At 35.3% G+C, this 26,992-nt stretch overlaps 1 protein-coding gene across 2 annotated transcripts; it reads right to left on the bottom strand.

The window, feature by feature from the left end:
- Positions 1–3,126: 3,126 nt before the first annotated feature.
- LOC111905858 (receptor-like protein EIX2) lies at positions 3,127–7,073 on the bottom strand. 2 transcript variants are annotated; one of them, XM_023901591.3, is made up of 2 exons: positions 3,904–7,073; positions 3,127–3,447 (listed from the first exon to the last, which is right to left on the bottom strand). In XM_023901591.3, the coding sequence occupies exons 1-2, from the start codon at positions 7,041–7,043 to the stop codon at positions 3,402–3,404; spliced, it is 3,186 nt and encodes a 1,061-aa protein (XP_023757359.1). In that variant the 5' UTR covers positions 7,044–7,073; the 3' UTR covers positions 3,127–3,401. The 2 variants fall into 2 exon arrangements, with proteins under 2 accessions (XP_023757359.1, XP_023757360.1); XM_023901592.3 differs by having other exon boundaries at positions 3,127–3,437.
- Between the last annotated feature and the right edge of the window lie 19,919 nt (positions 7,074–26,992).

Genomic DNA, 26,992 nt, shown 5'->3' with positions numbered 1-26,992 from the left:
CTGCTTCCAGGGCCCCTATCTAAGAAGATGCAAGGGACAGTCCCCAAAACCAAGGACAAGCTCAAGTTTCGAGTGGTAAAATACCTGAGACAAATCGAAGACGAAGAGAAAAATGAGGTCAATCTCAAAGTCACAACCAATGCATACATGAAACAGGAGGAGGCGACGTCACGACCAAGTTCGACTCAGCAGGAGAAGCAAGAGAATAATCAGCAGAAACACAATCGCCACTCTAGACACATGTCAAGGAGATACATGCCGTTCAACACAGATGACAACAAGAATGGTCAGACAGTTGTCCATGCAATCAACAAAACTCCATCAAAGGAGAGCAAGGACAATGTCAAGTTCCGTGAGTACCACAAGAGAAAAATCCATGATACCACCGAATATTATTTTCGTCATTTGTTTTGTCCAAAGAAAAATTAAAAATTAAAATTTTTTTAAAAATTAATTTTTTTTTAAATATACTTGAAATATTCTAATAAAATATTATACTGTAAATATTCAAATCGAATTTTTAAAATATTAGAATATTTTTTAAAATATTAAACTATAAATATTCAACAATTCTAATAGAATATTAAAATATATTCTAACAAATCTAACAATTCAAGTAGAATATTAAAATATTTTAAAATATCTATCAATTTTAGTAAAATATTAGAATATTTTAGTATTCTAAAAATTTGATTTGATTATTTACATCGTAATATTCTATTAATATATTTCACTCATATTTCAAAAAAACGGTGAATTTTTTTAATTTTTTTTTATGATTTTTATGGATAAATTAAAAAACGAAAATAATATTTTTTTTTAAAAAAAAAAGAATTTTTGGATTTTTCCTTTTATTTTGCAATATATAATTTTTATTTTTATTTTTATTTTTTTTGTTCTCCAAGATGAGTGTCTAGGATCGCGTCCACATGTCTTACAGAATTAACATGGTCTCAAATAAACTTATATATATATATATATATATATATATATATATATATATATATATATATATATATATATATATATATATATATATATATATATATACTAGTTTATAACTCGTAGGAACCACGGTTATATAGTTAATTAAACTTTTAAAATAAAAACTAAAAATTATTAATCAATTATTTTAAATAAATTATTAATTAAGAGATTTTTTTAGTTATATAAATTTTAATCATTGATTTAAATAAATATGTGAAATTATATCACTTTATAATGTGTATTAAATTTATTTTTATTTTTATTCTAATGTTATTAATTTAATATAATTAGAGTGAGAAATTTAAAATTTGAAATGGAGAATTAATAGGTTTACAAATGTCATGTATTAATTAGGAGATATAATATGATGACACATGACAAAATAAGAATAAAATATGCATTAATTAGGAGGCTTAATAAGATGACACATGTCAAAAGGAGAATAAAACTATTCTTTTATTACGTAAGGAGATATATATATATATATATATATATATATATATATATATATATATATATATATATATATATATATATATATATATATATATCGGGTCTTAAAATGGGCAGATAGTAATATACATATCTAATCTCCATCCCTGATCTGTTACCCGTTAAGGCGGGGAATCCCCGGTCCATTCACGTCGGGTCCCCACGGGTTATGGGGAATACCCCGACTCATTTGCATCCCTACATACGTCAATTTACTTTCAAACTTCTAAGTGTACATGTTTGTTTTGAGGATACCGTTGTAAGGTAGTGATTCTGTCAAATCTTTCTCCATATAAAAATGGGTCCATGTTGTTTCTCCAAGATATAAGTATTGTTGGGTTGTGTATTAATAATATTTGTTAAAAACGACATTATATCATGTGTGTCCGGATTGAGAAATTTTCTGTTAGTTTATTTTTATTTGGTTTAACTAAAGAAGTTTTCTTTAGTAGTTTCACGCTGTTTTTTTAAACCGTTTCTGATTTTTATTTAAATTTGTTGCAAAGTTTTTTTTTTTATCATTTTGCATTCTTATGTCTGTAGTTCGTTTATGTTTCATTTATTTTTTCGTCTAAAATCTTATTAGTCATCAACTTGCATCCGAGTCGTTCTAATTCTTTATTCTTTCTTTAAGGACAATGAAATGTTCTAAGCTTGGAGAAATTTTTTGAATGCATTTTAGTGCATCTTTAGCACATTTATTCCATGTATTTACATCATCTTTAGGCTTTAAATCTCATGAATTTTGCATATTTCGGGACTTTTGGGTAAATTTATGGAACCTTCTGATTTTGCAAACATTCTTGTGAGTTTTTAGGTGTCTTGAAGCTTGGAACACTCTCAAGGTGTTATTGGAAAGTTGTTGATCAATGAATAACGGAGTTGATGTGCAAAAGTTGAATTTTTTTTGAAGATTTTGACTTTTACAGAAGATTAAACGATTAAGTCATGTGATGTTTGTACTTTTGCTCGATCGAGTCTGTCAAAATACATGTTTCGTCACTCGATAGTTTTGACTCAGTTGAGTCAAACTTTGCCTTGAATTTGACTCGATCGAATCTGTCAAAATACATGTTTCGTCACTCGATGGTTTTGATTCGATTGAGTCACACTTTGCCTTGAATTTGACTCGATTGAGTTAGGGTTAACATGGTTAAAAGATCTATAAAATCTACATTTTTGGTCTTCGGGTGAGTTGACTCGGTCAAGTCTCTCTCATGAGTAATTTTAACTCGGCCGAGTTAGGGGTAACTTGGTCCCACACTTCCTAAAACCCTAGGATATTATCTTTTTACCTTGGAAATTTCATGAAATTATCTTCTTATAAATATTAAAAAGAAAATGTTCTAAACTAATCAAATGTCTAAAGACTAAAATTTTATTTTAAGATAAAAAGAAAAATCCATCCATATTCTAAGTCTTTTCATTGATTATCACAAAAAAGTTCTACTGTAAACAAGATTACTGTCAATTCCATATAGATATACTACAAAAATTTTATTTGCTATAGACTTGGCTTTTTTGTATGACCTCCACCAAAATTAATGAAGTTATTTTTGTTGTTAGGGATCTTAAAATCCCAATTTCATAACACAAAGAAAATTTATAATATGAAATTGATGCAAGACAAAAGCAAGAACATCGAAATGTTCAAGAAAATTTTTATTATTGAATTCAAGATACCTATGAAAGGCTTACAAACTTTTTTTATATACAGGAATCTAAATTTGACAGGTGTGCCAAATTTTGAAAAAGTGAAATTGACGTTAAAAGATAATAAATAAAAACAGAAATTGCACGAAAATTGACAAAAAAAAAAAAAAAAAAATAGATGCCTAAACAGTGGAGTTTGAGGGACTTCAATTTTTTTACGGATAAAAATTTACATCCGTTTTAAGTTTATCTTCTTTTGGCCTCATTCGTCATGTTCCCATTTGTCCATAATTCTTCGGCGATGTCTTCAATATGCTCCATATTATAAATTGAAGTGTTAGATTAATAAATGAGAAATTTCAAAAATAATTATTGTAAGTTGTAACAAGGAGGAATAGTAAAAAAAAATTACTTAAAAAGAAGGACCAATTTTGTAACAAATAACGATTTAAGTGATAGTTATATTATAAAAAATGGAAATATTTGATAACTTTACGAAAAGCCTTATATAAATATGGCTATATCTTTCTTTTTTTTCTTCTTCCAGTTTATTCCTTCCAAAATACTTTTACGCATAAAGTTTCTAAACTTCTGTTTTTATCATATTTAGATGAACAAAATTTTAAGAAATATACATATATAATCTTTGTGAGTATACATACATTTACTTTCTTTGTATTTCAAAACCTAGAAAGTAACTAGTAATTTTACTCGTAATCGTAACATAGAAGTCAAGTGAAAAACTACAATTATGGGATATGGCTTACGTACATGGATACGAGAAGAATGAAATTTGCGAGCTTGATCTCCGTTTCGTCTAGAAAATGATAATATGCATCTCTAAATCGTTTGCTGACAATCAACGTGCCAATTGTGATCCAGAAACCAACAGCCAATCCAACGATGATACATATCACTAGGATCCAATCAGTGCCATCAGGTTCACCATGATCGTGATTAGCTCCCTTGGTATCATCAGTTTTTTGTCGGCACCCCGGAAGAGGAACCCCACAAAGTGCATGATTTCCAATGAAACTAAATTCATTGAAGGTTTGAAGCTGCCGCCCTGTCGGGATTGTTCCAGTAAGATTGTTGTATGATACGTTCAACAAACTCAGAGCAGTTAACCCAGCCAAGCTCAAAGGAATCTTTCCATCAAGATGGTTCACAGACAAATCCAAAGACTCGAGCTCTCTCATTTCATCGAAAGTGTTGGGAATGTTTCCTGTTAATTGATTTTGAGAAAGATTCAGGTAGCGTAACCCTGAAAGTGCCATAAGTTCATCAGGAATCGAACCAGAAAACTTGTTATCCGAAAGGTCTAATGTTGTCACTAGATAAAGAATGGTGCTATATGAAGAAACTCGTCCCTTTGTCACCAACGTGGCACTGCCTAGAAGTTGATTCTGGAAAAGAGCATCGTAAAGAACAATCGGACTGGACTTTTCTTTTCCAGAAATGACACTGAAGTTTGTAAAGCATTTCGGTAGGTACCCAGAAAGATTGTTATCAGCAAGATCCAAGATTTGTATAGAAGCGAGACGACATAATTCACTCGGGATTTCACCTTCTAATCCGTTGGAACGAAGACTGAGAATTTTTAAACTTGCATCATTTCTTCCTATTGATGTCGGTATTCTCCCAGTGAGTTCATTTTCGGCAAGCTCAACAATCAACAGGCTTTTGGAATTCAATAAAGACATTGGTATTTCATTCGACAACTTGTTATTTCCCATGTCTAGTGATTCCAAGGTAGGAATATTTCCCAAAGATGATGGGATTTTACCAGATAACTTGTTTTTCTCTAGGCTCAAGATTACTAAAGATTCCCAATTCATCCAACAATTCGGGAGACCACCTGACATGTTATTGTTCGCTAGATTAAGAACTCTTAGTTGTCGCGATTCTTGAATGCCATCACACAAGAACTGATCAAGAGACCCAGAAAGATTATTGTATGAAAGATCCAGGAAATCCAAGTCAGGTTTATTGAAATTACGAGGTAATCCCCCAGAGAAATGGTTTGAGCTTAGATCTAATACTGCTCCTGGTGGAAGAACACTAACATCTCCCAATTTTCCGACAATGTTATTATGGGATATGTTCAAGAACGTTAGAGAAGAGAAACTACTCCAGATCCAATTCGGGATGGTGTCTGATATGTTTGCGTTTGCTAAATCCAATTGTTCCAAGCTTGTTTGCGATTGAACCCACAAAGGAAAACGTGGGCCCAAATTGCAAGAACCTAAACTCAGCACATTGAGTTGAAAAGGTGGAATCCAGGTGTTGACTAGGTCAAACGCTAACTTATTGTCCCCAACCCACAAAGTGTCCAAATCTGTTAGATTCGCGAAATGGTCTTCGGTCACAATACCTGTTAATGAATTGCGATGAAGAGTCAGAAAACTTAACTTCCCAAGTTTTCCAATACTTTTCGGAAGACTTCCATTCAACTTGTTATACGAAAGATCAAAATATTTCAGGGAGGATAGATCACCAACTGAATCTGGAATCCAACCCTCCAATTGATTTGTATTAAGCTGCAATGTCTGCAAGAGTGACAAACTTCCTAAAGAACGTGGAAGAATTCCTGTTAACCTATTGTATGCAATATCAATGCTGACCAGATTCTTCAATCTTCCTATCTTTTCTGGTAGTCGACCAGTGAGATAATTGCCACGTAAAGATAACAGCTCCAGTTTAGGTGACTCACATTCACAAAATCTTTCAAGAAGCTCAGACACATCACCGAAAAATTTGTTATACTGCAAATCAAGGGTTGTCAAATTGCAAAGATTACCTAAAGATTTAGGTATCACCTCAACGATTTGATTGTTTGATAAGTCAAGATGAACAATATTCGAAGACGGGATTTGAAGGTTGCAAAGAATGGGATCAGTAAGATTGCAGTTACCAGCATCAAGATAATGGAGATTACTTAAGCTAGGCAAGCTGTTTAGTATGGAAGAAGAATTAACAAAATTGTTACCGAAAACACGAAGAGTCGTCAAAGAAGGCATACTATTGAAACCACCACGAGTTCCAGGATTTAAACCACCAATAAAGCAACCAGTAAGATCTAACGAAACTAAATCATGAAGACTGAAAACCCACCCAGGCAACAAACCGTTGAAGTTGTTATACGAAAGGTCTAAGACGTTAATGGAAGTAAAACTAACTCTGGTTGGGTCACTAGGAATTTGAGATAAACCACATGAACAAAAGTGCAGTTCTTGCAAAGAAGGTAGGGAGTTGATCGCCTGAAGCCAGTGATCTGAAGCTCCGGTGAGGTTGATGCCACTCATATCCAGGTATTGCAAGCGCTTCAGATTCATCTCTATCCATTTTAAATTCTCTGATTGAAGATTACCGAGCATAGGATCGTCATGAAGATCAAGAACAAGCAACTCCGAAAGATTCCCAAGCTGGTGAGGAACTTCCCCACCGAATTGCGACATTGAGATGTTAAGATATCTTAGATTCTGAAAAGAGCCAATGAATGATGGAATTGGACTGAATTCAAAATCGTTGCAACTCAAGTCTAGGTATTGAAGTTGTTCCAACTTGATCAAAGAAGGACTTATGATTCCTCCTAACATTTGTTTTGTTGCTTCTTCACGTTCATCATCATCAGGTCCACGAAGGCGAAGCTCCTGGACATGGTGGGTGAAGTTATCACAGACTACACCCGACCAACTGCAACAGTTGTCACCGGACCAAGAAGAGAGGCGGTTGGAATGGTCTACCAGGTTGTTCTTGAACTGGATAAGCACCAATCGTTCCGTGGATATACATTGTATATGATCTGAGTTCTGATTACAGGAACACAAGGTGCAAAGTGATGAAGCAAAGAGTAACCAAAGGCAAGATGAATAAAAAGAAAATGTTACAAGTGTGATCAGAGCCTTCATGGCTGTGATGATTGATGCCAAAAGGCTGTGTTTTATCTGCTATATATATACAATAAGTTGAGAGAGAAAGAATTATTCCAAAACCCATGCATGGACCACTCACTCAAAATCGAGAGGCTACCACAACCATACGTTTATTCGGGTTAAAGACTTGATCATAAGATAATGCATTATGTCCGGTGTATACGTCCCGTGTATAGAAAATTATTTTTTCAACTTAATCCACTTGTACAAAATTTCTCCTTGAAATCAAACTATTCATATGTACGCAATGCCTTTTATTAAGTCAGTCAATGGAGATACGACCAAAGTGTGAAATAATGGGTCTAGAAACTTGTATTTTAGTTGGGAGCATTATGTACGGAAAATTTTGGTTACACGGGTCAAAATAGAATTGTGCCACTTGTCCACTTGTATATTATATATATATATATATATATATATATATATATATATATATATATATATATATATATATATATATATATATATATATATATATATATATGATTCTTCCACTTAAAATAAAATGTTTTGACATTTTTACCCTTATTTAAAGTTTACAAAAAAATGAAGAGTTATAAATAGATAACATGTGCCGCTTCTTATCTATTAAAACATTCAACCAAATGATTCAATCTTTTCTTTTTTTTTCCCTTTTTTATTGCTTATAAAAATCAATTTGTGTTTTTATTATTCATCACACAAACCCATTATTGGAATTATTGGAATGCATTCAAGTTAACGTCATTTTAAAATATAAAACTGTGTTAACCATAAAATCATTTAAAAATATGCTACGACTTCATTTATGTATAAAATTTATCCTTGAAATCAAATTATTCAAATGCACTCCCTTTTAATAAGTCGAAGTCCGAAACTGTCAATTTGTGCATCAAAAACCTTGAACCAGGTCTCTAGTTGAGAATATTATTCTTCCAAATATTGGTTTTCAAATTCCATTTATTCTTATCATTAATCTTCTACCTTCTAGAAACAAATGAATGGGCATGCACATATTAATTTTAGATTCAAACGTCGACTACTCTTAATCTGTAGCACCTAGTTCCTGGTACGTAAAATTTATCTTAATGTTTTTCATTTTAGTCTTGGACTCGGCGAGTTGTAGGTCCGACTCGCCGAGTATAGACGGGATCCGGAGCATGTTTAAGTTGGCGACTCGGGGAGTCCATATTCCGGACTCGGCGAGTCCCCGCTGTCTGATGAAACCCTAATTCCAAGGGTTTACCCCCTATTTAAGCTAGCTTGTGCGGCCCAAGCTTGCCCCCTTTCACCCTCAGAGCACCCTACATCAAACCCTAACTCGTTTCTTGTGAGATTGAAGTGGTTAGAGTGATTCCTTGAAGTTTTTGGGAGAAGAAGGAGAGTGGATCAAGAAGAGGAGAAGGAGACCAGATATCTTGGTGCTATTTCAGAGTTCTCTGAGGTATATCTCTGCTCCATTCTGTTTGTATGCTTAAAACCCCATTAGAGCACATTTTGAGCTCTTCTTGAACCTTTTTCCAAGCTTGTGCATGAAGTAGAATTCGTAATAGGTTGATTATCCACTAGATCTAGTCATGTTTGAGCTCCAGAAGCTTAGATCTATAACCTTTATGGGAGTAAATTGCTTGAATGTCCTAGATCTACCTTCTTAGCCCTTAATTCGCCTTTAATCCCCATTTTATGCATTTCTACACGTAAAGTTGGAAACTTTACGTGAAAATCCTGCCCTAAGAACCCAGATCTGTGAATGGCATGGACTGGATTCGAACAAGATCGAGTGTATAGTATTTGCATGTGCCAGACTCGGCGAGTCGCTCATGGAACTCGGCGAGTCGAGTCGCGAGTCCCCGAGTTTTCCCCCTTTTCGTTTATGCCGAGTAGAGTAGTGAGTCCTGGGTGGACTCGGTGAGTTGGAAGCTGAACTTATCCGGGAAGGAACTCGGCGAGTTCAAGGCAACCTTCTTAGATCAAGAACAGACTCGACGAGTTGTTCATACAGCTCAGCGAGTCACAGCATAAAGTGTTCATCGGATGAAGATGAACTCAGCGAGTAGGATGAAGGACTATTGGCCTTGGGTATAGAAGGAAAACCCGTCGAGTGAACGTCTAACTCGACGAGTAGAGACGGATTTATGGTCAGACTAAGGGAAAGGGACTCGGCGAGTTGGCAAGCCAACTCGGCGAGTCTGGTTAACTGGCAGTTGAGTGTGACTTGACTCTCGATTTGTTAAGGGTAAATGGTCAATTTACCCTGAAGTTGATTAGCAGTATTTGACTAAGGGTTTTGTGGGAATTATAGTCGGAGGATTTCCGGAGCGGCAGTAGCAGCAGAAAGACAGTTCCCACATAGATCGGCAGTTACTTTGAGGTGAGTTTCCTTCCAGTAGTAACGGGTCTAAGGCACCAAGGCTGGCCCGTATAGACGAGATGTTAGTATTAGAGTTGTTAGGTTTTGAGCAATCTAACACTTCCTAAGTGTGCATGCAACCCTAATAAACCTTGGATCTATGTTTGTCTAAATACATGCAAAATAATAATTTTCCAAGGTTCATAACCTATCTAACATGGCATGGGGTACTTTTAAACATAAAAGAATTAGATGAAATTACATACCTTTTGATGATGAGTTTGATTCCTAAGGAGTTTGAGGGCCTAGCACCAATAGTGTGAATGCCTCAAATGGAATCACAAATCACCACAAACTCTTGGAAAACTTTGAGAGAGTGTATACACACTTATAAAATCGGCCATACACAAGCACACATACTTTCTAGTTACACTAGTCACACTAGTGGCTATTTCATGCAACATAAGCATGCTTATATAGTGTACATGATTAGGGTGAAACCCTAATAACCCATGACCTTTCCTTTTTCCAAGGATCCATGGGTTAAAAGCTCCATGGATCATCCATGGACTTCTACATAAGTCTAGCCCATTAACAAATGAGTGTTAGCCCACACCATATAAAACAATAGCCCACAATTTAATTAGTCTTTCTTTTAATCTCTAAATTAATTCATAATTAATTTAAGACTAAGACTAATTAAATAACATAACCTCATATTAATATATTATAACTTATAATATATTAATAAACATATGTGTATAACTCTCATAAAATTATCCATAAATAGTTTGGATGAAATGCAACCCAAATGGACCATGCCGGGTCGGGTCAAGTATGTACCAAATAAGTTATCGACTTAGAAACCTTATCCAACAGACTCCCACTTGGATAAGTCTAATAACTATATTTGCGTATGTTACTTCAAGAACCAACCAGCAATCGTAGCTCTCGAAAACTCTGTTGAACTATGAAGCGCCATTTTAGATAAGTGATCATATAATCCTCTGTTCTCATGATATCAGCCGGACAAATACATGGAACAACGTCGTACTTATTGTCCAGCAGTTTGTTTCCCGATTTTCGATTTGTTTGACAAAGAACTTAATCGAACACATCAATTTAGTTCTGACCGGCCGGTACATAGGTCACAACAAAATCATCGAGGGGCCCAGATATCGCTTCTATTTCTAAAAGGAACAGATAAACTTCGACTCATATGCTTGTTCTACTACTTGTTGAATTGTACACAAAGGCACGTTTTATAACATCAAGTTACTGATGCGTTTACGTGCAATCAATGCACAACCAACTCATAGGTAACAACTCATATATCTAGGTTTGAAGATTTATATGATATTACCGTCTCACGATCACTCGAGATAAATTCCATGAAGTGATACAAGTGAGCGTGGGTTTATTCCAATACACATAACTTATGAGCACTCATGAATGTTGTAGCAACCACTGCTATGACTAAACCCATTTAGCCATCTACAAACTCGATTCATGACAATCTTGATTCATACCTACTTCCAACATATGAATGACTGTGGAGTGTTTAAATAACTTAGTCATTTCGAAAGAATAACCTAGCTATTTTGGAAGTCAAAACATGCAAAGTGAAACACAATAATAATCGAATCCAATATGGTCTCAGAACCCTTTTGAATATAAATAGAACCACCTTTTATTTATCACCATATTGATTACACATTATTCATTGTATAATGTTTCAAACAATCAACTTAAGACTTGAATAAAAATAACAGTCTTCCCATGCTCCTAGCATGTACACTTTGTTTTTCTAAACAATAGTTATGCCATACTCCAAGTATGCACACTATGTTTGTCTATGATCCTTACATTGTGATGTAGATCAATTGAACATGATTTCAATGATACTCATTTCACAATCCCAAATCCTTATTGTAAATGTGAGAATCCCCGATTCCTATCATTTACCAAAAAATCTGTTAGATTTTAAACTTTTATGCAATGTTCCTCTTGTAATGATTATGCACAAAGTCACCAAAACCTTGTCACCAGTTATTACAGAGTATTCCAAAGAAGGTCAACCTCTATGGAACAGAAGTCTCATATTCAAAGTACATTGCTTTGAACATCCTTCTTGCATTAAGGTTTTCTAATATTACATAGATTGAATAACTTCCACCTATGGAGACATTTCCATAGTCCCATTTTGACTATCACTTCCGAACAAGAGTTACTTCTTTTCAGAACATGTCAATATGGTCCTGTCCGACAACTTACATCATACTTCCAACTTTCCCTGAGCAACCAATCTTTGGCGAACCTCAGATTTGTCCTCGACAATTGCTTAATCACTTTAGTCATATCCAGTTCTAGACTTTTCCCTTCTCAATGCCTTAAGCATTTGGAAAATTTAGAAAGGATGAATATTATAGCACATGAAATCGATCCTATATCCGAAGCATATGGGACACGATTCATGATGTTTGACATAAAGACATGATACTAGACCAGTCTTTTGCTACAATATTTTTTATTTGCCATGTTTTCAAAATTTAACTATGAAGAGGGATGCCGTAATCATAATCGAATTTTGAAAACGCAATATATATAGAATTTCTTCAAGTTGAACTATTCCAACATAAAATTCATACATATATATTCTTGACTAAAAATGATTAAAATCTCAATCTAAGCTTTAGAATTGAAATGAAGTATAATTTCCTCTCCCTTAATTATAGCAAAACAACTTTTCAACCCCTGCAACTTCACGAATTGAAACTTTGTTTTCTATAATTAACATTGCTAACTTGCAACACTAAACGTAATAATCATGCTCCCACTAACATGATGATTATCAGCATAACACTTATGCTCCCACTAGCTCTGACATATTTCCAGAAATCTGTTGGACTTCTGAAATTTAGATTCATACACCCTTTCTTAGATAGCTCACATGTGTGTCTAAACAATTTTTAGAACTATGAAAAGGGATACCGTAATCATAGTCTCAATTGCTTAGGCATTTGCCATTTCTCACAAGTCCATGTTAGTGTGCCGGTTAACCACACGCACTCCACTAACGACTTTTGAAAATGCAAATATCACAATTGCTATCTACTTAAAATCTACTTAGTGAAAGCGTTTCCTCACCATCATTTTCATGAATCGGAGAGAAACCTTATGACACTTAGATTTTATAGTGTATGAGTTCCTATCCATGTGAATTTGTCAAAACCATAATCACAAGATAAGGTTAGTGACAAATTCAGCCTTACATGGATTAAACTTGTCCAGTCTTAGAGTCTTGTCACCTTGGTAGCACAAGGCCCACCAATGCTTCCAAGTTGAACTCTGATAACTCACATGCAAATTCAACTTATTTGAAGTAGGTACAGAAATAAGAATTATGTCAACACGATAGGTTGCAAACCTTAAGTCGTGTGCTAGTGATAAATTACAGGTTTTACTCTTGATTAAATCTTGAAACTCTTTCAGGATCAAGGCTCCCACTGTCCCCTTGACATATAAGTTTCCCCAGTCAAGAACCATTCCTTGACAAAACAAATATTCAAGGGATAGTGCGGATTCTTATCAAGCCTAACACTTCACACAATTGGTCTTAGTTGGTCTTTGTCTCATCCAAGACATCACAACTTACCAATCTCAAATGTACAAGGGTAGAAACATTCTACACTACATTTGATAAGTGTTTTAAACCTTACTTTATGTCACTCAATGTTACAATCTTGGAGTATGACTCTAAGAATTGTTTTGGAACGAAGTATGACTCATCTTCTCGATCTTAACCAATCCAACAATTCACGACCTCTCTTTTTAGCCATAACAATGCACTAAGACGTCCTTAGATTATGAATTTGTGATATGGTTTCATAATCATTAAGATGATCATGAAATACGATACTAAAGTACTCTCCCATCCTTTCAGATTTGAGAAACTTTTATCTTCCTGCCTAATTTGATTCTTCTCATTTGTTTTGTCATACATTGTAACCTTTCCAATGTTACATAATTATACTTAACCTCATAAGTATAATCATATTTATTGATCTTTAGTAAATCATGACAAATCAATCTTTGTGGTGGACCTTGACCAGCGCACACCCAGTGTACCTAATTCCTTAGTCCTTCAATTGACTCACATATACATGTGATCAAAGAATTAGTCTTAATTTTCAAAGATGAAAATTCTCATTCATCATACAATACAACTTGTATGATTCCAAGTTTCTGTCCAATTGAAACTTGGGTGATGAAAAACTTTCTTCATTTGGTAAATTCAGACACTACCACAAATGAAAGAATCAAATCCACTTTCCAATATTGCTATTACTGGAAACATATAAGCAACAATTTTCCACAGATGTCATTGTAAGGATATTTTTAAAATAAATAAAATTAAAACCCTTTTTTTTCTTTTATTTTAAAACTTTTCGGAAAAACTTATCCTTACAATCCACATGAAAACCTTGTTGTTATCTATTCATAAGCAATATATTATAATTCTTAAGCAACAGCTCAAAATTCTGATTACCGAACCATGCGATCGAAACCCACCTTTGCAATCAGAATCAACATATACTTACTTTAAGCTTCCTATCTTTTCTTTGATTCTTAAAAACATCAGCATGTGACCCATTCACATTATGTAATAAGAATTTCCAAATAGGAACTTAATAGAGTTAGACAGTGGACTTTACCCGAAGTAGAGTCAAACCTCTTGACTTGATCAACCTTATGACCTTTCAGGTGAATAGGGCAGCTTCGCAACCAATGCCCCTTCCTTTGGCAACAAAACACATGGACCCTTTGGTAATGGCACATGAGACTATCTCAGAATTTGCCTTTCTCTTTACCATTTGGTCAACCGAGTTGACTATGTCCGATCCCTTTCCATTGGGAAGAGAAATCCTTTTCTAGATATCCAATGCTACCATTGTCAATGTCCATGTAGACTTGGGAAGTTGTTCTTTTAATCAAATTTGCTTTACTGGTGTTCCAAATCATTATTGATTCCACAACACCAACCAAATAGATAACATCATTAAGGGTCATGTCATAGTCTGCCTCATAGTAGTCCCAAAGAGACTCACTATGTTACTAAGAAAGTGATTGAACATCCAACTTTCACGGGACTTTGACACCCAACTCTCCCGGCTTGTCAATATGTGACTTTATCTACAAGATGTGAGCACACATAGACTATGCTTGCCAATAGGGATTGAGTGACTTTAAACTTTTCAAGAACTTGTGAGTGAGGGAGAATAATTGGAGGAGGTGGAGGAAGTGAAGCATGATGTTGAGTGACACCATCTTCAAGAGATTTGGGAAGATCATAGTTGTCTGAACCAGACATCTATAATGGGAGAAAATCAAGTTAGTTGATTCAAAGTCCTTAATATAACACCCAATATGAAATACCCAACACAATATTTTATAATTTGGAAGAGGGATGCCGTAATCCAAGCTATAAAATATTTGAAGGTAGGCGAATGACGATTCACCAATTTCCACCATGAAAAACGAAATAATTTATTAGGTTTTAATTGGATTTGAAATTCCTAGATCTTTTGAGATTCATTGAACTTTTCAATGGCATGATTCAATCTCGAGTGTGCCCTCTCAAATTTTGTGAATGGGATGCCGAGGATCACAAAACAAGGTGTGAATAACCATACCAATTCACTTGGTACCCTTAATATTATCACCTAATCAATGTGCCGGTTAACCACACACGCTCCATTGATCTATGACAAACATTAAGTCACCCTTCGTGATCCTTACTAGTCCAAGTTAGTGTGCCGGTTAACCACACACGTTCCACCAACGACTTGGTAAGGTACAAAGTGTGAATTCCATGGGCTAGCACCAAATTCACATTTTTCCTAAAGTAACTAAGATTGGGAATTAAATAAAAAATATTTAGTTACTTTATAATAATCATTATACTTTTAATGAGAATTTAAAGTCATTGTCCTACCCGTTCGGCTAACGACCCTCCACCGATCAAGCAAGCGGTGGGTGAGAGTGGACACCCATTAAGTCGCCATTTTATAGGCAACAACCTTATACCCACCTTATAGACCGGCTTCGTGAATGAGGCCTACTAACGGTAAAACGACTTGTACTTATACATATATATAATAATTAACCATTAATGTTATAAATAGTATAAGGGTTGAATTTTAACTATTAAAACTCTAAGGGTTGGAATTAAAGTTTATTAAAGTGTGTGAAACTTTACAAATTCCAAAACTTGAGGACAAGTTTTGTAACCATCCAAAACTTTTCATTTCATAACTTATGAATTAAAGGTTCATAAAAATGAAGACTCTTCATTTTCATGTAACTTATGTGTTTAAATGTGTGTTAAAGAAAAGTGACCTTTGGATATCCATAACTTGAGGACAAATTATGGACTCCATTAAAACACATAAATGATCAAGAATTAATTCTAAACAATTCAGCAAATAATTCCTATCATCTTCTAAATTCATAAGAACATGAACATGATCATCAAAATTCCAAGAATTATATGAACACATAAAAATCATGGAATTTTTTATATATGCTATTGTAAATGGATTAGAACAACCATTACACCAACTAAAAACAAGTTTTAAAACACCAAAACAGTTTAGGGTAATGTTTCTAGTCCATTTCCAGTAGCAAAAGTCGAAATTCTGCATTCTGATCATTCTACTCGCCGAGTGCACGAACCTACTCGCCGAGTAGGATGAATTTTGCCTTGAACTCGGCGAGTCCCCCCATGGACTCGGCGAGTCCATCAGCCAGACAGCAACAATTTCAACTTTTTTCACTATTTTGCGTCAAGTATCAAACAAACAAGCCTAGGCTCTGATACCACTGTTGGGTTTTGAGCAATCTAACACTTCCTAAGTGTGCATGCAACCCTAATAAACCTTGGATCTATGTTTGTCTAAATACATGCAAAATAATAATTTTCCAAGGTTCATAACCTATCTAACATGGCATGGGGTACTTTTAAACATAAAAGAATTAGATGAAATTACATACCTTTTGATGATGAGTTTGATTCCTAAGGAGTTTGAGGGCCTAGCACCAATAGTGTGAATGCCTCAAATGGAATCACAAATCACCACAAACTCTTGGAAAACTTTGAGAGAGTGTATACACACTTATAAAATCGGCCACACACAAGCACACATACTTTCTAGTTACACTAGTCACACTAGTGGCTATTTCATGCAACATAAGCATGCTTATATAGTGTACATGATTACGGTGAAACCCTAATAACCCATGACCTTTCCTTTTTCCAAGGATCCATGGGTTAAAAGCTCCATGGATCATCCATGGACTTCTACATAAGCCTAGCCCATTAACAAATGAGTGTTAGCCCACACCATATAAAACAATAGCCCACAATTTAATTAGTCTTTCTTTTAATCTCTAAATTAATTCATAATTAATTTAAGACTAAGACTAATTAAATAACATAACCTTATATTAATATATCATAACTTATAATATATTAATAAACATATGTGTATAACTCTCATAAAATTATCCATAAATAGTTTGGATGAAATGCAACCCAAATGGACCATGCCGGGTCGGGTCAAGTATGTACCAAATAAGTTATGGACTTAGACACCTTATCCAACAAGAGTGTGGGCCGAGCCCGTATCTCTTGGTTGAGTTGATTATGATATATGCCAGTATGATAGAGTTGTCTATACTTGTTGTTTGTGTGATACTTGTATATTATGGGTTAGCAGCTGAGTGTGGGCGAGGCCCGTATCTCCCAAATAGTGAAGTGTGGGCGAGGCCTGTATCTCCCGGCTAGCGGAGTGTGGGCAAGGCCCGTATCTTCATGAGTGTGGGCAAGGCCCGTATCTCCTAGATGTATATTGTATGCTTTCCTGGTATGAGGTATTATGGGGGAACTCACTAAGCTTCGTGCTTACAGTTTTCAGTTTTGGTTTCAGGTACCTCTTCTTCGAAGGGGAAGGAGTTGGCGCGGTAGCGGTACATCACACACACCTGCTTGTATTCCGCATTATGATATCTTCCTGGGAAATTGTACTCTGACATTTTTATGATTATGACAATATTTTCTGACATGCAACATCTTTTGTGAAATGAAATGATTGTTGAATGAATTATTCCTAAATGTTTTGCTAAGTACATGTAGTGGTGTTGCTTATGATGGCATGTGCGGAATTAGGAAAGATCTAGTGATTTATCATACAAATCAAGAACACATGGAGTAAATCAATCTTTGTAAGCTCTTATTAGATCTAGAAAGATTATACAAATGGGTTTGTATACAATTTCTCTCTCTAGTCTAACACTCCAAAATGGACTCTTCTTACTTACATAATGGGAGTCACTCACTTCCTATTTATAGGAAAGACTCAACCCATTTACACATACAAAGAGGAAAGCCTAAACACTACATCCAAGCATGACTTTGCACCCTAACATTCTCCCCCTCAAAGTTAGGATTGGATGTCCGGCTTTAATCTCCAACGAGCTAGCGCGATCAAGACCAAACTCCCCCTCGAAGTAACACCGGTCTTCAAATCCGCAAATGAATATTCGATAAACCCGAGAAGCTTCGAATACCCATCATTCTCCCCCTTTTTATAATCAAAAAAAGATTATAAAACCCACTAAGGATGAGAAGCGCCCGAGGAATAAACTTCACGATACTCCCCCTTGATGTGTACCAAAAATGAATCACCAAAAATCTTGCACGGAAAAACAATCACGAAAAAGCCACACAAATTTCCAATTTATGAAAAAATTTGACTTTTTGAGTGAAAGTTGCAAGATTTTTCAAAATCCGGATAGAAATTGTCACTTTCTGAAACTTGCAGGGACCCGTTGCGCCAAAAACAGTCAAATATGCGAAACTCTAGCCCATTTGCGAAACCGGGCATAAAGCGTAAATTCGCACAAACTGCAGGGACCAAAACTGAAAATTCTGTAATTTCTCAGCTTTTATTACTCATATGCGAAGTTGGGTATAAACTGTCATTTCGTGAATAGATCAGGGGTGCAAACTGAAACTCTTTGTGTTCTTCCCCAAATCACCATATGTAGTAAAAGACTTCGCACGTTCCATTCTTCGCACATGAAACATGAATGCGAATCATGTTTAAGAAAACTTCGCATCTTTATCCCAAGTAACCAAATATGCGAAATTGATTGAGACCCAAATGCGAAATCAATTTTTTTTTTATACATTCAAATGCGAAGTGAAGTTAGAAACCCAGATGTGAACTCATTTGATTTTATATGCGAACCAAAAAAAAAATCATCAACCACACACTTGTCTCACCAAATGCGAAATCCAAGTGAACAACAAAATCGATTCATAGATGCGAACTCATCTGATTTCATATGCGAACCCAACAATTTTGTTATCTGCTATCAATCTTCGACCATCTGTAAACCGAGTTCGACCACTTGGCTTGTTGACAACCAAAATCAAAACTCCAAACATCGATTTCGCAATCGGTTCTTCAACTCAAGTTTTCAAAAACTCCCAAATCGATTTGCAGTAAATCAAAAATCACAAAATAAAAATTTGTTATTCGTCGACCTTTCGCTTTTCAGTCAAGATCGACTCCAAACTTGCGAACATTACTCCCCAATTCTCAATCAAACACCATCTAATTCATCGACAACAACAGTTCAACTAAATGGGAATTCAATTTCACGAACTTCGCTTCCTATAAACAATCAACCAAATCAAAATCCACATCAACCACTCCAAAACTGAATTAATCCATTCACGCTTCGTTTTTCAGCCAAATACACCAAATTCGAAATCAATTGTTAATCAACTATTGATTATAAACTCCAATTTTCGCTTTTCAAAACCATCAACCTCAATAATCAAGCTTTCCTTTCTAAGTCATGTATGCGAACTCGATTCTCGCTTGCAATCATCGACTTTCCAAACCATCGATTCAGAGTTCACCTTCAAGCCTTTTACTTCGCATCGATCAACTCTTGCATTAACGTTGCTTTTCATTTACCACAAAAAGTTTAATTTTCAAGTCTTGTTCAAGATACGAACATGACCCATTCACAGTGTTCGTTCATCACGAAGACAACTCATCCAAATTCGAAATTAAACTCAAAATTGAACTTGATTTCGACATCCACATCCCAAATACAACCTGTATTAACACATTTCGGCCTCTAATTCATCGATTCACCTCTTAAATCGCATCTTTTTCACAGTTTGACTTTTTAGAGTCAACGAACCAAAAACACGAAATCGATGATTCTAAGGTCCAATTTTAGATCAAAATGTGTTCCTTCAATAGTTCTTCACACATTCAGTTTGTTCTTGATCGACAATTTCATCAAAATCAAAGTATCAATTTCCGATTTCTTCATATTAACTTGATCATAATCAATTTTGTGACCGAACATAACACATAGAATTGATTCACAAGTTGAGTTCGACTATTAGATGTTAACGATTCAAAGAAATCGATAGAACTAAAACGAAAAGAATTCAATTACAAACTGACGCTTAAATGAAGAAAAGATGAAGAACAAATCCAATTGTACAACCAGATAAAGCTGGTGTACAAGTCAGGTGACGAACAGTGACATACGTCAACTAGAAGATATGAATCAATTGGCTTCAATCATTTAAATTGAATTTAATAACATTTGGACTTATTGTTTTTAGATATCAGATTGAGAAGTGGGCTTTTGTTATGAATCAATGAACAGAAGATTGTTTGGGCTTGAACAAACGAAATATGAATATGAAAGGTAATATATCGAAATTTGGTTTTTAATTTTGATTGGATTTGATCTTAAAAAAAATATTGGATCAACAATGAGTTTGAAACGGATTAGATCCAATGAGGCAAATCGATCAAAAATGAAAAACATAAATCACAAATCGAAATCATGGATGTTTTGGAATCCATTTGACAATTTGAGATACCTTTTTGACGAATCGAGATCCATTTTCAACGAACGAACCAAATTTGGAAGATCTTGGTTCTTTTGTCGGAATGAGAAAATCTCCAAAACGAACATTGTACCACCCACCATACGAGATGTACAACTCGTTCTTCGTGTTCTTCGTGTTCTTCAACGATCCAAAAACATCTTCAAAAGAACCACCAACACATTTGGGTTTTGACTTCAAATTCAATGCAACATTTGGAGATTGTTGCTTTGGAACCCAAATTTGTTTCACGGATTTTGGCTTCACAACATTTGACGATTTTTGTGAGTAAACCCGCTTGTTTTTTCGATTCATCTTCTTCTTCTTTTTCTTTCTCATCTTTTTGCATCTTGAAGACTTGACTTTATGAACAAACCCACTTTCAACAACATGAACATTTTGAGTTTGAATCAAATCTTTTGGAGTTTGATACTTGTGATTTTCTTGGATCACCGGCTTCCGATACGGAATCATTCCTTCAAACGAATCACAAGAACACAAAATATCATCGGTTTGAACTCCAATCGAGCAAAAAACTTTTTCATCATGAGAATCAACTTGAACTCCTTTTTCTTAAACATCAAGAACATGATGATCATCAAGAACATCTTCAACAAACATAAGAGCATGAAGATCACTTGGGTTTTCAACAAGAGAAATGTAACTCTTATTAAACTAGTCTCTTTCTTCTCCTTCCTCTCGATTCTTGCTACGAGCTATCATGAACATGGAAAGATCATACAAACAATCAATCTTCGAAAGTTGTTGAAATATCAATCTTCCATGATCATCTTTCAAACCTCCATAAGAAACCAAAGAATCCCATGAAATCAAACCTCGTTTCAACAATAATTCATAGAATTGAAATTCGTTGACTTCATATTTCACACCTTCAATGATTACAATCCAAGAATCATACTCCAAACGCACCATGATCACAAAAACTTGAAGATTTCTAGAGAGAGAAAGTGATTTTGAATGGGTTTTCTAAAGAGAGAAAGTAAAAATCACTTGAATTCTAATGAAGAAAATCGAATTATGAATAGAATCAAAGATAAATTCGATTTCTAGAATCCAAAAACTCTCTAAATCATGAAGATCAATGAACAAAAAATGAATCACTAAATCAAAATCGCCATCAAGGATCAATTCTTGATGAAATCAAGAACACCCGCTCTGATACCAATTGTAGTGGTGTTGATTATGATGGCATGTGTGGAATTAGGAAAGATCTAGTGATTCATCATACAAATCAAGAACACATGGAGTAAATAAATCTCTCTCTCTAGTCTAACACTCCAAATGGACTCTTCTTACTTACATAATGGGAGTCACTCACTTCCTATTTATAGGAAAGACTCAACCCATTTACACATACAAAGAGGAAAGCCTAAACACTACATCCAAGCATGACTTTGCACCCTAACATTATAGTACATGTTTTAAAAACGAAATTTTTGGCTCGTATTTTTGGGATGTTACACAATCATCCAAAACCTAAAACAAAAATTGGTTATATTACATTTGTTTATTTTTCATATCATGAAAAACTTATGAACCGGTAGAAACAAATGTAATATAATTCAAATGAAATCAAGAATATAATCAACAAATGTTAAATACTTTGTTTTTTATGGCTCCTACTTCTCAATACCGACAACCGGTGAAGGGCAATGAAACAGCAACGACTAGAAAACGAAGAAGAAATAATGGCGATATGCGAAGAAAAAGGAAAATTCTTGAACGAAGATGGGCTAATAGGAAGAGAAATGGTTCGATGTTTGGAAAGAAGGGTCGTATTGACTTGATTATTGGGCTTCTTATCTATTTCCATATTTTTGTAAATTTCAAATAAGGGTAAAAATGTAAAAGCAATTTGATTTTAAGTGGAAGTATCAAATATGCAAATGGAAATATCACCACCCTTTGTTACTCATGCATAACCAACCGAAAGCGACTTTTCTGCCGTATGTTGTATATTAACATGTGTTATTGCTCAGTGATTTTGAATTTTGAGAGAGGTAAACCTTGAGTTGAGTATTAATCATCCTCACAATTTATAGATTGGATTAGAGTGTCAAATTAAGTGTTAGAAATCAGCGTTGCAACTTGCAACCAACAAAAGTATTAATCATCGTCCACTACAAGAAAAATATAACTGATTTTCACAAATATTTGGTTACTAATTAATGCCTGAAAGATGGTCACCATCACTCTTTTGTTACTAGAAGTTCATCACTATTAGTGACGATATATATATATATATATATATATATATATATATATATATATATATATATATATATATATATATATATATATACTATCTTATAAAAGAAATCCCACTATTTCTAAAAATAGATTGAATATAATGATAATATTTTTTTAAGACGTTCAAATCATTAAGTTAATAGTACAAGTAGTTATCAATAAAATAATATTAAATTTTAACCTGTGTTTTGAATCCTTATATTTCTCAACAAATTCTACCTTCTTCCCTGAATTTCGGATAATTCAAAATTTGACACCATCAGAAAATACATGTTGATTCAAATATCCCTCCTGCAGATGGCTCTTTCTTAACAGGTTTTTTATTTTAATCCTTACTTGTAATTGATTTCATCATTTTTAACTTTTTGTATTTTTATCTTATAAGTATATTGGATGAAGGCTTTATTATATCAGGTTTGTTCCTAAAAAGGTTTTTACTATGTTTCTTTAATGTGTTGGCTTTGTAGGTTCAAAGAACTCAACCAAGAGGGCCAGTTAGAGCATTGTATTATCATTAGTTTGTATATTTTGACATCTTACTTTTGCAATAAATAACAGTTAAACACAAGATTTGACATGATTAAGGTAGTTTGTATATTTTTCATCTTGTTTAGTCTAAAAATGAAACCTTTTCATCATTGGTCCTTATACTATCAAGTTTCATCACATGGACTTCCTGATTACGGTGATTATTGTCCTTATTATAAGGTTCTATATAGATTTTGTTCAATATTTTAAGGTTTCGAGAACCTAAATCAATATGAATCTTTGAATTACATACCATCGTTGAAAATGTTTTAATTTGTGACCAAACTTGGTTTAAAATCACAATGAACAAGTTGACACCTGAGTATTTTGGCCTTCTCAAAGGCCTATTTATCGACTTTTGAATCACAACACCTGATATTCTAAAGGTTTATTTTTATAAAATATTATTTATATATTTTAGCATTTTACTTAGTAAGACATTAAATTAATAAAGGAATTAAGGAAAACGAAAAAAAAAAAAAAAAAAGAGGACGATAAACAGTACAAGTGGTTTAGGTATGTATAAATAGAAGTAATAACCATTTAGGGGGTGCTTGGCAAAAAAGCTTATTGCTTATTAATTTATTAGCTTATAAGTTAATAAGGGTAGGGTAACTTATGAAAAAATGACGTATTAGAGGTTCCCCACCGGAATAAGTTATTTTAATTCAAACACTTTTTTAACTTATAGTGATGTGGAACCTAATAAGTTGTTTTAAAAAAGCTTAGCCAAACACCCCCTTAATATGGTATGGTAATGCTCGTGAAAAATAGATGTCATTTAATATTCATTTCTCGAAGTGAACGCAAAATGGTTTTAACTCTAAAGAGATCAAATTATTCGCCGTCCGCCGCTTTGCGCGGGTAGACGGCTATTTTATATATATATATATATATATATATATATATATATATATATATATATATATATATATATATATATATATATATATACACACACACACACACTAGTGGTGTACCCGCTCAAAGCGGCGGGAAGAATAATTTGTTTCGGCAATTACTTCCTTGTGGAAACATGTTGTATTCCTAAGAACATTCATGCCGTTATTGGTCGATTTTACAACAAATGCTATTAACAGTCAGTTTTACGACGACGACGATTAACTTCTTATGGATATTAGTTTCCTTTCGTCAAACGGTGAATAATATTTATGTAGCACCTGGTTCCTGGTATGTAAATCTTATTGAGTATTTTCCTTCTTTTTAGCCTTGGACTCGGCGAGTCATAGGTCCGACTCGCCGAGTAAGGACGGGACCCGGGACATGTTTAAGTTGGCGACTCGGTGAGTCACCGCTGTTGGATGAAACCCTAAGTTTCAGGGGTTGCACCCTATTTAAACGATGTTTTGTGCCTCATATCCGCCCCCATTGCGTCCAGAACACTCCCTCTCGAATCTCTAACTCCTCTTTTGGTAATTTGGGTGATTTTGGTGCATTTCTTTGAAGTTTTGGAGAGAAGAAGAAGGTAGATCAAGAGGAGAGAAAGAAGATCCAGAATCTTTGTGCCATTTCAAAACTTTTAGAGGTATTGGACTCGAAACCCTCTCTGTCCCTTCATTATTATCTCATTGAGAGCTTGTGATAGCCATTTCAAGGCTTCTTCTAGTCTTGACCTTTGTGTAATGAGCTTATAGTGTTGAGGGACTTCGGATCTAGGCATGTTTGGGCTCTAAGGGCTCGGATCTGTAGCCTTTATGGACCCTCATTGCTTGAAAACCTTGGATCTACCATTTTAAGTACATTTTGAACCCTAAAATTCGTTTTGGTGAATATCTATACGTAAATTTGGAAACTTTACGTGTGATTCGTGTTCTAGGAGTCCAGATCTGTGAATGGCATGGATTGGAATCGAGCAAATCTGTGTATTTAGTGGGTGCATGGCAACGACTCGGCGAGTCGTTCATGTGACTCGGCGAGTCTGTTCACGAGTCTCCGAGTTTGTCCCCTTTTCGTAGTGTCGAGTGAGCAGTGAGTCACGGGGTGTGACTCAGTGAGTCGGAAGCTGAACTCATCTATGGAGGAACTCGGCGAGTCAATGCCCTGACTCGGCGAGTTCAAGGCAATCTCCTTAGATCAAGAACAGACTCGGCGAGTTGTTCATACAACTCGGCGAGTCGCAGCATAAGTGTTCTTCGGATGAAGATGGAATCGGCGAGCTGTTCATACAACTCGGCGAGTCTTAGCATAAGTGTTCATCGGATGAAGATGAACTCGACGAGTTGTTCATACAACTCGGCGAGTAGGATGAAGGACTTGAATATCAGTTTAGAAGGAGAACTCGTCGAGTCGTCGCCTAACTCGACGAGTAGAAACGGGATTCAGGACAATCGTTTGGGTAGGGACTCGGCGAGTTGGAAAGCCAACTCGGCGAGTCGGGTCAACTGAAAGTTGACTCTGACTTTGACTTAGGGCATGATCAGGGGTAAAATGGTCATTTTACCCAAAGGACAGTTAGCAGTGTTTGATTGAGTATGTTGTGGGAATTGCAGCAGGAGGATTTCCGGAGCAGCAGCAGCAGCAGTAGACAGTCAGTTCCCGATCAGATCAGCAGCTACTTCGAGGTGAGTTACCTTCCAGTAGCGGTGGGTCTACGACCACAATGCCAGCCCACCAGTAGGAGTCGTATGTTAGATGATTGTCTTTGTGATATCATCTAGGTTTGCTACTACCTGATATGTTATATGCTAGCATGATATGTTATATGAGATAGAAGTAGAGATCGGTTGATAGGACCGAAGGGTAGTTCAGACACCCCAGAAATGTCTGACAGTACGTGATGATATGTTTGCATGCTGGCTTGTTATGTTATATGCTATAGAGGTAGTGGGAGGGGACTAGTCCCCGAGGATCGGTTGTTAGGACCGACGGGTAGTCAGCACCCCAGAATGGCTTGACACGGGTAGGACGGCACCCCAGAATGGCCGCACGGGTAGTCGGCGCCCCAGAATGGCCGTACCGAGTAGTCAGGCACCCCAGAATAGCCTGGCAGTAATTGTGTTATGTGTTTGCATGGTATGTGGTAGGTTGGGGGAACTCACTAAGCTTTGTGCTTACGGTTTTCAGTTTTGGTTTCAGGTACCTCCTCAGCTAGGGGAAAGGAGCCGGCGCGGTAGCAGCATGTCACACACACACACTCTCTTGTTTCCGCAGTTACAAGTTTATTTTGGGATTGATACTCTGATATTTGATTGATCGAATGTTGTGGTTTTCAACTTGGTTTTCGATGTGAAATGGTTTAATCAAACAATGTTTTAACTATTGATGCTTTTATGTAATGTTTTATAACGAAATTTTTGGACGTGAAAATTGGGTCGTTACAAGTTGGTATCAGAGCCCTGGTTTGAGGGATTCAGACACACCTTCGGGGGTGTCTGAACTCAAATCGAGGGATTAAAAGATTTTCTAAAAGAAAATGTTTTCTAAAAACTGAGAAAAGAGTTTCGAAAAAGAACGAAGTGTGTGATGTGAGCGACCGGCCGAGCTCAAGTAAGTATTCCCCAAAGTACCCATACGAGTTTATGTTATGTTTATTAGCTTTGGTAGAACAGCATGCTAGAATAGGACTAAGGATCTAGGAGTGATGCCTTATGTGCCTGCTTTATGTGTTTCAGTTGTATGAGAATTGCATGCTAGTTATTGAGTAGACAGCAAGTAGGATAGCCTGATTAGGTTATGCCTGATAGTATGAGCTTAGCACTTTATGCTAGTACAGTTCCTGTAAGCAGATAGAGTTGATTGAGATTGTTACCCTTGTCTGAATGCTGCTTGCTTCGTGCTATGTGGGACTCT

The sequence above is a fragment of the Lactuca sativa genome, chromosome 8 (genome assembly GCF_002870075.4).
Source record: "Lactuca sativa cultivar Salinas chromosome 8, Lsat_Salinas_v11, whole genome shotgun sequence".
Lineage (NCBI taxonomy): Eukaryota > Viridiplantae > Streptophyta > Magnoliopsida > Asterales > Asteraceae > Lactuca > Lactuca sativa.
Note: the sequence above shows the minus strand (reverse complement) of the source record. Positions and strands in the feature narration are given on the sequence as shown.